Below are 14243 nucleotides of genomic sequence, written 5' to 3'. Positions count from 1 at the left end.
CAAAATACAAGAATTCTCATTCCTGCACTTTTTTTTATTTTGGTGAGTTCAGCTCCTGGGTGCCCCTTGTATTGTGAGGATCAAATGACCTAATGTATGTGAAAAGCGCTTTGAAACTGAATCTCTATACAAATGAGAGGTCTTATTAGTCCTCTATGGTGCCTTTCTTACACTGTCACATCGCCCTTAGTTTATTAAAGTAACAAACCCACTGGCAAAAAGGGATAGGCAGCGGAGACGTAGTGGGGGAGGGCGGGGGAGAAGTGTGAAAAAGAAGAAATCCCAGCACTGCATTGGAGACAGCGTGTGAAAGATTCCAACTCTTCTGCAAAATCCAGTCCGCGTTTTGCAGTCGGCTGCATCTGCCTCTCCTGTCTCTCTTACCTCCTTGATGTTCGGCACTATTTGTAGCTGGTGTGGTGGAAGGACACAGTGAGGTTTTCACCCACCGCCCCCCGCCCCTCTTTCCCATCCTCATTTCCATCAAAGCAAAACCAGGGAAGCGCAAGGATCCCAGAGTTCCGAGTGTGCTACGGCTAGGACTGTCACTCATTCTCTGATCAGCGCGTGAACGCAGCTCGGCAGCGGCTGGCAGGAAACAATTCTGCAAAAATAATAATACCAAGACTGGCAATTGTCTGCCTGTAGGACTTCTGCTCTGTCGCCATCCAGACTCATTGCGAGGGGGAAACACAAAAAATTACCTTTGCAAGAACATCCTTCCCAGCCAGCAGATTACAATGCTGCAAACTAAGGATCTCATCTGGACTTTGTTTTTCCTGGGAACTGCAGGTACATCTTTTTAAAATCTGATTTGCTACTTGCTTCCTTTCTCCCTCTCTTCCCTCCCGCGAAAACTATTATTTTAGGCAGTTTAACATTGAATGCTAAAGCTTTAAATTAAATAAAAACCCCTTTTGCCCCCCAACAAATATAAAAAGAGCCTTGTCGTTCTCCCTTCCCACCCTTTTGGGATACAGATGGATTTTCCATTGATGAGCTGTCTCCCCACGTAGTGAATGCCGGGCTTCCCCTCCCTTTGCAGTCTTCACTTTGTTTGTACTCGGCTGCAGTCGGAGTGGGGCTGACGGTTCTTGGGAAGCCTTGCTGGGCTGCTGGTGGTGATGGGCAAAGGGCTGCACTTGTGCATTTAGACCCCCTCCCTCTTTCTCTCTCTTTCCTCCCTTCTCCGCGAAGGCAATAGGTTCGGTGGAGGGGGCTTGTGAGAGCTGGCAAGAGGGGAACGCTGGGCTTGGGGTGGTGCCGAACATACATGAACCGGGAAAAGCACAGCCTTTCCCAGATGCTCAGACGGATCTAAACCTCAGCACCAGCTTCTTGAAAAGCGAACAATGAGGCCTCGGGGACCTTTTCTCCACCACTTTCCCCCATTTCTATGATTTTCCTCATATCTAATAAAGTGAACCCTCTTGCTTTCTCGTTCTCCCCTTCCCCCAGTAGTCAGGATAACGGTTTGCAAAATTGGAGCTAAATGAGAAGAAAAGCAGGGTTGTATGGATGTTGTATTCTCCCCCCCCCCCTTGGGTATGACGTGAGTTTTTCATTTGCCAAATTGCTGGTTAGTTGGAAATCCTGCTCGCGGTGCCCTGAAAACCAAAAGGGATGGAATGATATAGGCGCTGTGATTTGACAGGAGGAAGTGCAGAGGGGGGCGGAGGGCGAAGAGGGCGTGAGCTGGGGGCTGCCAGGTCTGTTTTCCCCCTTTCTCTGCGCGTTGATGTTAATGTTGTTTGGTGCAAGAGAAAATAATTGCAGGTACTTATATGGAACACCTCGCCCCCTATCTTCTTTGCTTTGGGCGAGGTTCCCCATCGTTACAAAGTGGAAACAATAGAGAAGGAGCAAGAAGACCGAAGTGATGCTACATGTAGTGTGTTAACGTGCAGCCGAGTGAGTCTCGGCGGAGTGGAGGTGGGAGGTTCATTTTTGGTATATTTCCAACACAGTCTCCTTGGAGGAAGCTTCGGGTTCCCCCCACCCACCTAGTACTACCCCCTCCCTGCGTGTTTGTTGACAGAAAATCGGGGTGGAGGGGGTGGTCGTAGAGAACGCGGGGCTGCGTGCAGAAAAGGCTGCTGCAAGTTTCAGGGGGTGGGTGGGGTAGGGAAGCTGAAGGAGGCCTGGGCAAAAAGCACAGACGCTCCTGTCTGCTTACTTGCTGCGATTAGACCTGCTTTCAGGGGTCTATCAGAGGCAGGGTGGAAATGCAGCCCGAGTGTAAAGGGAGGAGCCCGGTCTGGGGGAACATCCAACACGAGCCCCTTCCCCAGGGTAAGCGAGAACCTAGGAACGCCTTTTCCCCCATCTCCCCTGTGAACCCCACCCCCCACCCCCCGGCCACTCTCCCTTGGCGACCAATCAGAAAGGAGCTGGCTGGGCGGGAAGCAGCGAGAGGATTTTTATTGCGGCGCTGGTGGCGGCGGCGGCTGGGAGCTGCCACGGTTGTCGCCCGGTTTTCGAGTCTAACGGTCTAAGAGAAAAAACCCCGCCCTGCTGGCGGACCCCCCCAAAACACAAACACAAATCTTTTTTCCTTCCCCACTCTTTCAACTTATGAAAAAATAAAATGGAGATTAGGTCGTCATCCCAAGAATTCCCTGCCCGAGTCATTCCGTTCCCGGCTGGCGCTCCACTTTCTCTGGGGCGCACCCCTACTCCCCTTCATCCCCGGCCGGGACCGGGAAGAGGACGAGGCTGGTGCTAAAGGGGAACTGGCCCCAAGCCCTCGCCCTCCCAAGCCTCTGAGCCGCGCGTGCGCGTCGCTTCTCTCGGACCGCCGGCCGCTGCCGTGAGGGGCGAGAAACTCAAGCTTTTTTGGTCTCCGCGGGGACCAAGGTTGGGGGTGGGGAATGGGGCTGGCTAGATGAGGCAGTGGGCGTGTCAATCTGGGGCCACCTCCCAGCCCCACCGGGAAGCCGTCTTGCCTGGGAGGCGTTGCGGGTCTCATCTTCCAGTCTGTATCCCTTCCAGTGTGGGCAAACAGGGTTGCTGAGATTCGGCCCCCAACTGAACTGGGCCGTAGAGCCGGGACATTTCCCCTGGGCATAGTTTAGCCAGGAAGGGATACTTCCCACCCCACTTGGATGGGCATAGAGCCAGCCTAGATCGGTGTCCAGCTCTGGAAATCACCGGGCGTGACCTCTCCCGACCACGGGGGGTGAGGGGGAAGGGGGGGAAGCACCTCCACTTAGACTTCTCAGTTCTGGCAGCTGTCGAGGGGTGGGGGGTGAGAGAAGTACTGCTTCATCTTCTGGGGAAGCAGCTCTGGCTCGCCAGTGGCGAGGGGTGTGTTGGGCATGGAAGTGCCTACCTTGCAGGTTGTTTAACAAAAGGAAGAAGTTTAACCCCAGGTTTTACTGATCAAGTTCTAAAAAGGAATGTACAATATTCAAAAGACCAAGAGGATTATGTTGCAATTACAGAACAGAACCAAAAAGTCTCTTGATTGTCCTGTCATTAGTATACATTCTGTTCTTACTCATAACTCGTAGATTTTGGAAAATATATTCTATATGTCCATGAAAATGTATTCATTGATTATTATCAGATACACAAACCCAGCTACAATGCTGTCTTCATTTTAGATGTACTGTGTTTAAAATAAAAGTGAAAGGTTTATCAGTTTCCTCTGGAATTTGGATTCTGTTCTAGCTGGGCTTCCGAATTTTATGGTTTAAGTGATCTGGAATAGTGGACTGTATTCATCAGTAATGCAATCTGTTAGTGAGTACTAGTTTTTTATTTTAATGTGGATCTGGAAAGGACAGATTTTATTGTAAAAAGATAATAGTGATTGGAAAGCAGTACCTTTAATATCTTTTACAAAAGTTACACATCTATGTGTATTTAACTTATAAAGTGTATACAACATAAGTCATTTCAACAAATTGTTGTTAGGAATCAAATTTTATTGTTGGTATTCATTATAAAATTGGAAATAAAGCCTAATTAAAAAAAAAAAAACTTTTGGCCTCTGATTATGAGAAAATTACACTTAGGAATGATGTAAGCACTATACAGACCTATACTGTATGGGTCATTATAATAATAGCAATATGCAAAATGCAACATTTCCAAAATAGAAACTAATACAGTACTATATTCCAAATATAACAAAATTAAATATATCAAATTAAGGAAAGAAAAAAAATGGTCCACAAACTGCCTCACTGTATCTATTTATATAGCAAGCTCTGAAAATTTGCATATATTTTGTACCACCCTAAAAAAAAAAAAAAAAAACTTAATATTTCAAACTTTACATCCAAATTATTTTAACTCTTTTTGTAATGGGACTATTAATAGGTGTCATGGTCTTTTTTCAGACTTCTTGCCCCCAGAATCCTCTAAGATTCTTTTACAGTCATTGGATGGGGGGGGGGAGGGAAATATATCATGTTAAAAACAAACTAAGAACTAAGAACTCAAATCTCCCATCACAGAAGTTTACCTCAATGTTTGCTTGGCAAGAAGCTAGGGTTAAACATTGACTGCAAAAACTGATAGCAAGTTTCTTTCATAGGAATTAGTGACATGGTTGGAATGGAACTCTTTGTGTGTATAATATATAACATTACACACATGAGCATTTAGAAGTATCAGGGACCAAATGAATTAAATGTTGTGAAGTTGGCTTAGTTTGTCTGTAAAATTTATATATGATCTTCCCTTCAAATTAAAATAGAAGTTTTGTAATTCAGACTAGCATGGACCAGATTGATGGCTTCTCTACTTTTCTTGAAGTAAACTTTATTAAATTGTGAACTACTTGGAAACTTTATATTGCTTGATATTTGAACCTTAGGATTCTTGACATAATAGATTCTTTTGAAAAGAAAAGAAGAATTTAACTTAATATTAACTTATTTCCAGTCTTTGTGTTGAGTATTAAAAGTATAACTGGTTATATGTATATGTAATAGTGTAGAAACACACATAGTTTTTTTGGATAGGTCTTTGTACTTTAGCATAAAATAAAAGATTAATTTTTTTTCCGATTCCTTATTGTTAAAAGTATATTTGAACTTTCTTGTGAGAGACTTGTAGAGAAGCAATTCAATTGAAAGTGAGGAAGGAGGAAGTACTGCACCTGCTATCATCAGTCTATAGGGAAAAGCTAGCAAGTGACAAATGCATTTTTAAAAGGTTTTCCTGTACCTTTCAGTCATTGAGTATACAACTGTTATATGTTTTCAAGGAAAAAACTGTTTTAGTGTGAATTTTATAGCTGACAGTTTTTCAGTTGAGTGATCTAACCAATTTATGGACTTAAGAAATGCCTGCTACTTTGTAAAGAAGAGGCTATCTATGCCATTCCTTGGAACAGATTGTTGAAAGACTTTTATTATTGCTAATAAAGTGTTTCCAAGTTAAGCAAAACTGAAAAGCTCTATCAGTTGTCTCCTTTGTGGATTATGAAGGCGATCTGAATTTTGAATATGAAAGACTTTTCTTAAAAGGCAGGGATTTCTGAGTGAATTTTGATAGGAGACAGTTTGATAGCTCTTTTAAAATATTCAACAAGTCTGAGAGCAGCCTGGTAAGAAAATGAGGTGTAGAAAGGGAACTATCATTTGCCATATACCTCCCTGAAGAATAATGTGGGATGGGGACTTCTCAATATTAAAAGAACTAAATAATGAAGCTGTGATTAAAAAATATAGTTTAGACATGTTGACTACTGTTGGACAGCAAAATCACAGAAACACTTTTGAAGGTCAGATTTGTGCTGGCTGTAGCCCCTTTTGTTTAGGAACTCTCAGTGCCAAACCTTAAAACCATTGCTGATGTAAAGGGATGTAAATTATTTGGGTTTGGCAGTAGTGCCATTATGCCCTTTCAGTTCATGATGTTGAAATGCTGCCTCTCAGCTGCAGATGCTCATTAAGAACATCGCCTTTTGATGTTAGTCTGAGTGCCAAATGGCGGGCTTTCAGGCAGTTTCAATACATTATACTTATAAACTGTTAGTCTATGTCTTAGTCTTATTTCTACATGCAGCCATTGAATCAAATGTTTTTCAAGCCAAGTTGATACAGTATCTTGTTTTTTTTTTCCAGCTGTAATAATAATTGATTTAGTTCAGATTAGGTTCTTAAAATGGTTAAAATGAATAGATGAATGACTTCCTCATCCAGTGTTTTTAATTGTCTTTACATGAGTCTAGAAAACAATTACTTATTTTTGAAAATAGACTTTTAAATGGAAAAATGTTACATATTATTTTTCTGTGTGCATTACTTGCACATGTGAATGTTGTCCTTTTGTACTAGATTATTCCTTGCTGAAGGTGAGTGCTCTTCTTATATTTTGGTGTGACTAAAATAACTCTTAGTCTGTATCACATTGCATTTTCTTAATGATTGTATTTGTAGAAATGGTTGTTAGTCCTTTGCAGCCTTTTGTTTTGTTTTCTCTTTTTTGCCCTTTTACTTGAAACTCTCCCTTGCCTATTTTGTCTAAATTCATTTTTGTTAATCCATTCAACAAACATTTATTAAAGTATCTGTCTCTTTGTTGGATGCTAGGAGAAATAAGGCTTAAATAAGAAAGATCACAGAATAACATAGTTGCAAATAAACTTAGAAAAAAATCTAGTCCAGAGCATACCTGACCAAGAATTCCCTCAAGAGTCTATAACATCGCCAACAATTGGTCAGTTTTCTTTTGAAGATCTCAAGAGAGATCCACTTCTCTGGATAGGATATTTGGAGTCCATTAAAAATGCTATTGGAATTGCCTTTCAATAGATATCCTCCCAAGGAAAGCAACAGAAACATTTGCTGAATATTTGCTTTGTGATTTAATATATGGACTGAGTCATAAAATTAAATAGATCCACCTTGATTCAATAAATATTTATTTAGCACACACTACGTGAATTATTTTAGATATTAAAGATAACATTGACCAGTGGCAAGGAATTCACAGTATTTAAAAAAAAAAAGCAAGATAGAGCTCAGTAATTCAAAAGGGGGAGAATTGCCATTCCTGAACCTTTGACAAGTATAGGGGATTTGAATTATAAAAATTTAGTGCATTGATGTGGATATACAATTTATTTATAACTTCTTGTTATTTGTCCTTCCTTCTCAAAGTAGACCATGATATCAGGGAGGTGATGCCATGACATACAAATGAGGGGGAGGGATGGGCAAGGTCACCTGTCTTACTTTCTCCTCCAAAACCATTTGGGTCCAGTGGCAAGATATAGAACAGGATGACTGCAGATGGCCCTGGATGAAATAGGAGACCTTGGCCTTTTTCAAGCTAAGGTCTTCAACAGGTTTCAGTTAGACTGAGGCTGCACCCATTCAATGATTAAAGCAATTGAAGTAAAGAACCTACTCTTTCACCTAGTCCAAAAAAAAAAAAAGAAAGAAAGAAAGAAAGAAAGAAAGAAAGAAAGAAAGGAAGGAAGGAAGGAAGGAAGGAAGGAAGGAAGGAAGGAAGGAAGGAAGGAAGGAAGGAAGGAAGGAAGGAAGGAAGAAAGAAAGAAAGAAAGAAAGAAAGAAAGAAAGAAAGAAAGAAAGAAAGAAAGAAAGAAAGAAAGAAAGAAAGAAAGAAAGAAAGAAAGAAAGAAAGAAAGAAAAGAAAAAAATCTAAATGAATAAATCTGGGAGGGGAAGACCCTCAGAGTTTCTGGCCAAAACAGAAATGATTGCTATTTACTTTCAATCTGACTTTATCAGGACTCAAACAATGACCAAATAGGGCTTGGCCTAGAACGTATTGATAGCCAATGAAAATCAGAGTGGTTTTGGTTTAAGGCACCTATAGGTAAGGTTATGATACCTGATGTGGACAGAGCTAAGAAAGAGAAGGAGCTAAAAAAGAAGAAGAGGGAGAGAGAGGGAAGAATGGAGGGAGAGAGGGAAGAAAGAAAGGAAGAAAGGAGGAAAAGAAGGAAGGAAGAAAAAAGGCAAAGATAAAGGAGAAATGGTAAAGCCCATTCTTTCTCTTGTAGTGGAGGCAGAACCTCATCTTTGAACTCTAGATGAAAATCTGGCAGAAATGACACACCCACCAAGTGAGAGCAAAGTAATGAAGGAGAATTCAGTTCGAAAGATGTTTCTGTTCTTTTTTTACTTAATTGCTACAGAAGCTATCAAGTGGGCAATTAATTTTATGTCTTTTTTTGTTAGTGAATAGGATTGCTACAGATAAAGGCATTAGGGCTGGTTTGTTTGTTTATTTGTTTAACTGTATCTCTGGACGAACAAAAAGATAAAACTTGTAACAAGGACCAAACCAAGTTACAGAGCTCTAGGCTACCTAGGAGGAAGTCTGGCTATATACTTTAAGTTTTGAGTTTGGTTATTGATGTATTTTGTGAGTAAATTCCCTCTATCATTGAGGTTCATTGTTGTGTTATAAATATATATACACATAGAATGCATATCATACTTTGTAACTTGTAGTGTGTTAATGAGTGTATTATGCAATGATGTTAAGTTGGATAGCCCTATGTTTTTATTTGTATTGTGTTGCTTCAATCATTTTTATAGCCTTACCTTACCTTCTCATTTTCAGGTTAAAATAAGCCATGTGATGGGAAATCAAAAGATTGAGTTTGTTAGAACTATATAAGCCAAAAATAATATTGAATCTATATGTTCTTACATAAATGAAATCTAATTCTCAGCATTGTTGTGTGTAAAGTGCTTAACAAAACATAAGTATCTGTGTTATTATGAGATTAAATTATGGTCATTAATAATAAAATATACAAATTCCCTGACATCTATTTTGTCCTCTTTTTGGATTATTTTCTGGTTTTATATAATTGAATTTGACCGGTGCTTAATCTCTATACCAATAAAGAGGTCCTATATAAATCTTGTGTTAGAACCTAAATTACTTTGGCTATATCTATCCAAGCAAATTGGGTAGTTGAATAAATTGCCTTTAATTCCACCAAACTAGGTAAATTAAAATTAGTAAAAGTAAAAACAACATGTCAGGATTTTTTAAAAAAGAAAATTCTCTTCCAAAGCAAAATTTTAAAGAATATTTAATCTAAATAACCTCAACTCTCCACTTACTCTGACTATGATATTATTTGGTAAAACATCTGGATAGTCAGCAGTGGTGTTCCCAGTTTTGTGTAATGCAGTAATTATGCTGGTTATATAATATTATAGTTTAAAAACTAAATGGAAAATTTAGGTTTTGACCTAATCAGTAGAAAGAATACAGGAGTAATAATATGTCCCTCTGTTGTGAGCCTCAGAAATAAAAATGAATACTCTTTTCATAATTAAAGAATGATAGATAATTTACCATTTTCAAACAATGATTTGTTCTCAATCCTCAAGATCTTTTCCTTCCTCCCTGCATTTTAAAACTATCCACTCAATTTTTTTAGTTACCAATTGTTTTCTCTTATTCCCCTTTTCCCAGATATCTGAATGAGTTTACAAATAATGCCTTCACTTTCTTACTATGTAATCTCTCATTTATCTTCTGTTTCCCTGTTTAATCATGGGTACTCCACTGACATGATTCTCTCCAAAGTCAACAGTACTCTTCTCTGGGACAAATGTTATCCCTTGTATTCTCTTTGAACTTGCAACCATTTTAAGCAACATGAAAGGTCATTATTCTCCTTAATATTCTTGGTAAGCTTGGGTTTTTTTTTGGGGGGGGGTTGTACTGTTTTGGTACTGATTTTTGTTTTGGGTACTGTGGAAGTTCTTTTGGCTGCCATGGAAAGACAGGATACAGTAGTGGATAGGGTGTTTGACTTGGCAACTACTAGATTTCCTTAATACCATTCTGACACATGAACATAGGCATGCTCTTAACCACTTTGAGTCTCAGTTTCACTATTTAAAATGGGGATAATAAAAACTACCTACTTCATAGAATTTTTGTGAGAGTCAAATAATTGTACATTAAACAAAATACTATATAAATGTTAGTTATTATTCTTCCCTTTATCCCTCTGACTGGCTGGATTGAGCCCTAAAAAGACATTAAGAAGAAACTCTATTCATAATTTCCAAAAAAGCTATATAAGTTTCCTCTTTCACTCTTTCTCCTATCCTCATTTTTTATGAATGCCTAACTCTTCTTTTAAATCCCAGATCAAAGCTTATCTCCCTGTTCAGAATCCTCTATTTCACAGAAACCTCTCCTTCTGAATTACTTTTATATTTTTTGCCTACTATTCATCATTTGATTCAGTTTGGGGAGTGTACCTGTGTTTTTGTTGACTTATCAACCACACAGCAGTGACTTTTCTATTTTATTAGGGTTGTAATATAGACTGAAGGGGGTAGATAGCAAGAAAGTTTCTGAAGGGTGATATAAAACATGGTAGTAGACAACTAAATGTGAGGACATGTGACATTCATCAGTCAAGCTGGTGTACGGACCCCAGGACTAGTAAGAGTTCCAAAGCAGAGAGGGTTAAGTTCCTCAGGGCATTAATCTGCTTCTGATTTAGTAAAAAATATCTATTAGCAGGTGGTGAATAATTGCATCAAACTTAACCTCTCAATTGGATAAGGGTTATAGAGATTTTTGTTCTTGAAGAGGAACATGACATCAAGGAGATGTTGCATATGCAGGTGAATTGGATTTAACTGAAGGAGGGCTGAGCAAAGTCACCAGCCTCACTTTCTCCTCTGAAACCTTCTGGGATCCAGTAGTCAGGTATAGATTAGGATGACTGGAAATGGTCCTAGACAAAGTGGGAGACCTTGCTGTTTTTTTAAGCTAAAGTCTTTCCCAGGTCTCAGTTTAACTGAGACAACAACCAATAAATGATAGATGGGAGGTGAAAACAGTGTCAGAGAGAAGACAAGAATTGTATAACTTAATCAAAAACTGAAAGTAACAAGATAAAGATTAGATACTGCCTCCCCTCAAAGAGTTTCTGTCCTGGGGGTTGTTGTTATTTGTCCTTCCTTCTCAAAGACAACCATGACATGAGAGAAGTGATGCTATGACATGCAAATGAGTTGAATTTAAGTGAGGCAGTTCTGCATAAAGTCACCAGACTTAATTTTTCCTCTGGAACCAGCTGAGTTCAGTGGTCAGATATAGGTCAAGATGACTGGAAATAGCCCTGGGAACCCAGGGGCAGGAAAGTAATATATACATAGATACACAAATACAAGATATTTGGGAAGAAGAATTGACAGTTGGGAAGACAATAGATTTTTTTAGAGGAAATGGATACTCAGTTCAACTTTAAACTGTGTAAGAAGGCTGACAAATGGTTTTATATCTTAGAAGTAATCGGGAACTTTTAAAAATTTTTGATCATAGAGTCTCATGGTAAAATCTGTGTTTTAGGAAAATGATTTGGTTAACTAGACCTGATTGTTCAAAGTCCTAAGTTGGAGTCCTAATCATTTGCAACCTCGTTTTTAATATTATTATTGTTGTTGTTAATATTAATTACTTCCCTATAAAATAATGCCTCTTTCATGTTTTCATTTTTTCAGCATTGTGAAATTTTTGATTTCTCTTTTTTTACTCCTTACTTCTATCAAATCCTACAGATTCAACCCATGTTATACTTTTAAAATTTCTCCTTTCTAGTCAAAGCACAATCATCATGAGTTGATCTTAATTGCAAACAACACACACATGTGCTCGCACATGATTTTAGAATAGTACAATTTCCTAGTTGACTATTAATTTTACAAAAGGATTTAAGTTCTTTAAAATTAACTTAAAAATAAACTCCACTAGTACACTTAAATTATATTTTGATTTGTCAAAATAAAGATGCTAAGCTGAGAGGCTTACATAAGAGAAGACTGTGGCTGTCCTTGCTTTAGTATTTTTCCATATGTGACTGATTTGAAAATTTTTCTCGTTTCCTTTCCATTTCTGATTGTCTGTTAGTTGCCATTAATTTTAAGCTTTTAAGTTAGTTTTAATATTGTTCTCACTCCAGTTCTCATAATCAAGTACACCTGGCAACCTGAGTCATTTAATAGACCCTCTTTAAAAGCAGACTTTCTTTTTATGATAGAAATAATTATCCTTTTATCTATCTTTTCTGTACTTAGGACTTACTTGGCAATTTCTTATGGTGGTATACATCTATTTTGATTGTGAATAATGTAAGGAAAAAAGCACCGAGTTAAGAAACCTGGATTATGATCTTGGTTCTACTATGTATCTCTAAACTGTTATCTCTAAGTTTCTTTCTGAATCTAAAATATTACCATTCTGTAAGTCTTCAGAATCATCCTATTCTGTAAGGCAAGTTCCATCTGCTTTCTAAGGCAATCCTGATAACTTTAGAGCATCAGTTTCCCACCCAGCCAAATTACCTTACATCTAATCTCCCCTCAACTGTATAGTCTCAGACACAGAAGGAAGTATCTTTTTTCCTGAATCCTCATTTTGAGAGTCACTTTCTTCCTCAGGCTATGGTGATCTTTTCATTAATCCAAAATTTCTTAGGAGATTAATCTACCAATTGTATTCCTCATATTGTTAAATCTGATGTCTGAAAAACATCAACATTTCCCTATTTCTGGCATTCAAAATTCTCTATAACAAAACCCAACCCCATTTAGTCAATTTTTCCTTATTCCCCAGTATGAATTGTCCATTCATTCCATACAATCCAGTCTAACTATCCCTCAGATTTGACCTTATCTTTCCTCTTTATCTATCCTATCCTTTTACCTCTGATTAAGTTTTACTCATCATTTAAGATCCATAGCAAATCTATATTAGTTCTTCCACAACTACTTCAACACCTAAAAATGGCTTCCTTTTGTAGAATTTCTGTAGCACATTCCTGTTATTTGCACACAAAATGATATGTTGCCTTGTACTATTGAAATGTTTCTCTTTAGGTCTGAAATATTTATTCCTGGAAGGTAAGGACCATGTCATATAATTGTTGTATTCTTTTTTCCATGATATCCGAAAGCATTCATTAATTGGTTAAATGAATAAATTTATTAAAGTTCTTGCTCAGGATTTGTTTTCCACTTATTAGTGACAATAAAGATTTGACGGTTGGGGAACAATTGGTGGGGAAGGCTTTGGGAGAGATAAGTACCAAATCTGTGACAGAGAGAATAGCAAGACGAGGACTGAGGTGGAATGTAAAGTATAGATCTCAAGCCTGTACAGGAGTTCCAAGAATAAGATAGTCATAATATTGATTTAGAGCTGGAATAGACTATCTAGGCAATAGAGTCCAAAAACTTTAGTTTTTACAGATAAGAAGACTGAGATAGAAAGATGTTAAAGACTTTGCCAAGGCCAGACAGCTAGTGTCTGAGAATTTGAATGCAAGTCTTTCTGACTGTCTGGTCTTCTGTTTTTACTATATCATGCTGCCTCTCATATTAGGTGCCCCCAAGGCTTGAGACTGTTCCTGATTTATTCCAAACAGATCATGAAGCATGACATAGGCAAGCAGCAAGTGAGTGCCAATATCCTATTAACCCTTTCCTCAAATGAGTAAGGGTAGTAGCTTTAACAAACAAAGGAGGGAAGAAGACAGTATCAAGGAGAAAGCAGTGATTGTGTAGCTATGGGCAGGTCTATATATGAAATGTTAGGAAAGGAGGGGTGAGAGAAGGGAATTTATAAGTGTGGATCTATCAGGAGCAGCATCTGATATGTGAATGAAGAGAAAGGGACAGGGAAAGTAAGACTGAGAAAGAGATAACCAGGAAGGCAGAGATAGAGACATATTTAGGGACAAAAAAGAAACACTGAGGAAGAGAAATTGAGACTTCTTAAGCTAGTGGATTTTTTTTTACTTTAAAAAGCTTTCTTATACTAGTTTTCACAACTAGTTTTTTAATCACTATATAAAGTATTTATTAAGTCTGTCTCTAGACATGTGAAAAGTACATTTACATATTTGTTCAAGTAAGGAAAAGTAAAACTTAAAAGCTGATGATTCCCAATATTAAAACTGAACCAAACTTCATGTTCCTCTCTTTTTCTCCCCTATCAAATAACTGTACAGGTATATTCAGCAACCTAGTTATAAAAGAGTCCATCTTTAATCATGATACATCAGATATTATACTAGACACAAAAGCCAGATATCCTGAATACACTGATTGCTGATTATGTGATGCTTGAAGGAGTCTAAATCTTATCTCTGTCATCTCCAAATAGGGAAAGTATTTATTCCATATAACTTGCAAAATCTATCATTGTGAACCTCAGATGAAATGATTTATGTGAATATTTTTAAAACTATAAAATATCATTTCCATGCA

The 14243-nt window shown here is 38.2% G+C and overlaps 1 protein-coding gene across 15 annotated transcripts in view; it reads left to right on the top strand.

Moving 5' to 3' along the window:
* The first annotated feature begins 297 nt into the window (after positions 1-297).
* Positions 298-14243, top strand: part of NCAM1 (neural cell adhesion molecule 1) — a 438871-nt gene continuing 424925 nt past the window's right edge. For 4 of the 15 annotated variants that reach the window (XM_074304239.1, XM_074304238.1, XM_074304237.1 and 1 more), the window contains exon 1: positions 424-792. In XM_074304239.1, coding sequence (XP_074160340.1) covers positions 741-792 — 52 coding nt within the window. In that variant the 5' untranslated portion in view covers positions 424-740. Of the gene's footprint in view, positions 793-14243 lie in introns of all 15 variants that reach the window. The other 11 variants (XM_074304234.1, XM_074304233.1, XM_074304242.1 and 8 more) reach the window with 9 other exon arrangements.

This window comes from Sminthopsis crassicaudata, chromosome 3 (assembly GCF_048593235.1).
Source record: "Sminthopsis crassicaudata isolate SCR6 chromosome 3, ASM4859323v1, whole genome shotgun sequence".
Lineage (NCBI taxonomy): Eukaryota > Metazoa > Chordata > Mammalia > Dasyuromorphia > Dasyuridae > Sminthopsis > Sminthopsis crassicaudata.
Note: the sequence above shows the minus strand (reverse complement) of the source record. Positions and strands in the feature narration are given on the sequence as shown.